Genomic DNA, 2,813 nt, shown 5'->3' with positions numbered 1-2,813 from the left:
CTCACACAAATTCATTTTCTCATTTACAAATCCCTCTGCTTGGAATAATCTTGCTGGATTTGTGCGCTAGACTAGTATATGGACCCAAGCCAATATACCTCCAGTTTTGTTTGGTGCCATATATTATCCCCGTAACCAACAATAGGTTCTTTTAAAATTAGTTCATTTTTCAACACAACCATGTTGTTTCAATACCTTTTAATTTTTATTCATTTTAACTGAATTTAACAAGTCAGCTTTTTCTAAACAAAATGGTATAAAAAAATCAGTATGCTACTATTATCTTCAGGTGCTCAGTAAATATAAACTAATTCAGATATAAAAATTTTAAAAATGACTAAAAAATGTTTCAACAGTTCTATTTTGTGACTCTTTATAATCACTGAGCCCATGAAGCTCAAAGCCATACAAATCCTTGCACCAATAACAGTCATAAAAGCCCTGAACCTTTTGAAAAACGTCAACTTAGGTCAAAGCTCCAGGAGCCGGTAAAAACTGGGGAACACATGGGATTCAGAATACCCTGAGCACATCTTAGTGCAATACCACAGAACATCCATAGTCCTCCGTCCAGAAAGAGGGGTGGCGGTAGTGGTGGTGGTGGAAAAGAAAGAAGAGAAGTAAAATCTGGCTTTATTATACAAGCACGAAACGAAATTCCTTTGGAACGATAATGACTTCTTCGGTGGACTTCCAGACCAGTGAGGTAGAGTCCAAAGGGGGGACAACGGCCCTGCCCCCTATAGTCCGGGGGGAGGCTGCGGTCCTGCCCCGTCGGAGCCCAGGTGCGCCTCCTGCATCCTGCGGGATCCAGGCGAAGAGGAGGAGGAGCGGGACCCGGGCAGAGCCTCGGTCCCGGGGCGGGTGGGGGAGGGGCGCGGGACGAGCAATCGGAGGGACCTTCTCTGCCCATAAAGTGCACTGAGGGGCCGCGGTCCGGGCCGGAATTGTAAACACTAGACTGACACTTGTTCATTTCTCCTGGCGGAAGCTCAGTCCCCAGGGGAGGCGGTGGCGCAGGCATCGACTCCTGGGGGGTTGAGAAGTTTGGGGTGGGGGGGGGGGGGGGGATGGCGGGTGTCCGTCCCACGCAGGGCGAGCGGGCTGGCCGCGGACGGCACGCGGGGAGCCGGACCGGGGTCGCTGCCCCATCCGCTCTCAGGACGCGGTCACGGGGAAGCGGCGGAGCCTCACCACGGGCTCCAGGTTCACTTGCAGGACGTTCTGGGCTCGGCGCCGCGCCGCCGCCAGGCTCCGCTCGCCCCACACGTCGTGGCCGACGCGGATGGTGGGGAAGGTGGTCAGCACCGGGGTGGCGGCTCTCCAGATCTCCTCCAGGGTCCGGCCCCCGAAGCGGCCGGCGGGGGGCGGCGGCGGCGGCAAGCACAGGGACGCGGGCTGGCCGGGGGGCGGCGGCGAGGGCTCGGGACGCGGCGGGGGCAGCGGGAGCAGGGGCGCGGGCTGGGGCTGGTGGGGCAGCGGCGGCGGCTGTTTCCTGACTCTCCTGGCGGCTGCGGCTCCGGCTCCTCGGCGCCTCCTCCTGGCGGCCGCTCCGGGGGCCGGCCGGCGGAACGGCGACGGCGGCGGCTCCCCCCCGCGGGCGGCGGGCGGGGGTCCCGGGGGGTCCGGGACCAGGGCCCGGCAGGACGAGTAGCCGTAGACGTCCTTGCTGCGGAGGATATGCGGGGAGAACTGGTGCTTGAGGCTGCAGAGGAAGCTCCAGAGCTCGGCGTCCGAGCTCATGAACTCGGTGCTGCGGGGCATGAAGAGCTTGAAGGCGTCGCCCAACGCCTTGGTGCTGCCGGCCAGGGACAGCTGCGAGCGCGAGTACACCACCTTCTCCTCCCGCTCCGCCGCCGGCCCGTCACCTCCTCTGGCCCGGGGTCCGCCGCCCGGGGCCGCCGCCCCCGGGGCCGCCTGGGGCCGCCGCCGCCGCCTCCTCACGCTGCGCCGCATGTGTGCCTCCTCGGGACGGCCACGGCCGCCGCAGCCGCCGCCGCCGCCTGCGCTGCCTCCCGCCCTCCCCCGCGTTGTCCTCCGCCGGGGCGGCGGTGGCTGCTGCTGGTGCCTCCCGCCCGGCACTTCTTTCGTTACTTTTCTCGCCTCCGCCGCCGCCCCTCCCCCTCAGCCGCCGAGGGCGGAGGACGCGGGTAGATATCCTGCCGCCCCGAACAAAATGGCGCCCGGCGCCCACCCCTGGGCTTTGTCATTGGACACCACCACCCGCTCCCCCCCTCTTCTTCTCTTTCTTCCCCCCCTCTCTTTCTTCCCCTTGCCCTCTCTTTCTTTAAATGTGTCCGCCCCAGGCTCCTCCCACTGTCGTCCTGGCCCCACCCATTGGGTGCCCTCGTAAGAAAGGGGAGGGAAGGGGAAAGGTGGGGATGAGTCTAGGTCCAGAAAGATGGCGGCTGGGATGGTTGGGCATGATGGTGATGGTGGTGGGCGTTGGACTTAAGAGTCACCCTTAGTTGGGTGGTGTAGGTTCTGATGGCACGTCAAGAGTAAGGTATGTGCCTATCCCACAATGGGAAGGGAGGGTCATAGTTACAGCCCAGGTTAAGCCTGAGTATTCCTGGAATGCCACCTAGGTCTTCAGTCTGAATGGAATAAAAGGGATAAGTCATCAAAGATCATTGACTTATAGCCGGAAGGGACATTAGAGATCATCTATTTCAACCCTTTCATTTTATGGATGAGGAAACAGACTAGTGAGCCTGAGGAGGTTAAATCACCCTCTGAAAAGCCGCATCTGGATTCAAACCGTGGACAGACTTCTGACTCCAAACTAGCATTCTTTCCAACCAATCCAGAAG

At 60.0% G+C, this 2,813-nt stretch overlaps 1 protein-coding gene across 1 annotated transcript; it reads right to left on the bottom strand.

Annotated features, from left to right (window-relative positions):
* Nucleotides 1–1,100: 1,100 nt before the first annotated feature.
* On the bottom strand, nucleotides 1,101–1,956 carry CCDC71L (coiled-coil domain containing 71 like). Its single transcript, XM_036758602.1, has one exon. The coding sequence runs from the start codon at nucleotides 1,954–1,956 to the stop codon at nucleotides 1,159–1,161; it is 798 nt and encodes a 265-aa protein (XP_036614497.1). The 3' UTR covers nucleotides 1,101–1,158.
* Nucleotides 1,957–2,813: the final 857 nt, after the last annotated feature.

This window comes from Trichosurus vulpecula, chromosome 5, assembly GCF_011100635.1.
Source record: "Trichosurus vulpecula isolate mTriVul1 chromosome 5, mTriVul1.pri, whole genome shotgun sequence".
Taxonomy (NCBI): domain Eukaryota; kingdom Metazoa; phylum Chordata; class Mammalia; order Diprotodontia; family Phalangeridae; genus Trichosurus; species Trichosurus vulpecula.
The sequence above is the reverse complement of the archived record's forward strand: the minus strand, read 5'-3'. Positions and strand labels throughout refer to the sequence as shown.

What these genes read in the sequence shown, in the direction of transcription:
- CCDC71L (XM_036758602.1), bottom strand. Translation starts at nt 1,956, where the DNA reads ATGCGGCGCAGCGTGAGGAGGCGGCGGCGGCGGCCCCAGGCGGCCCCG.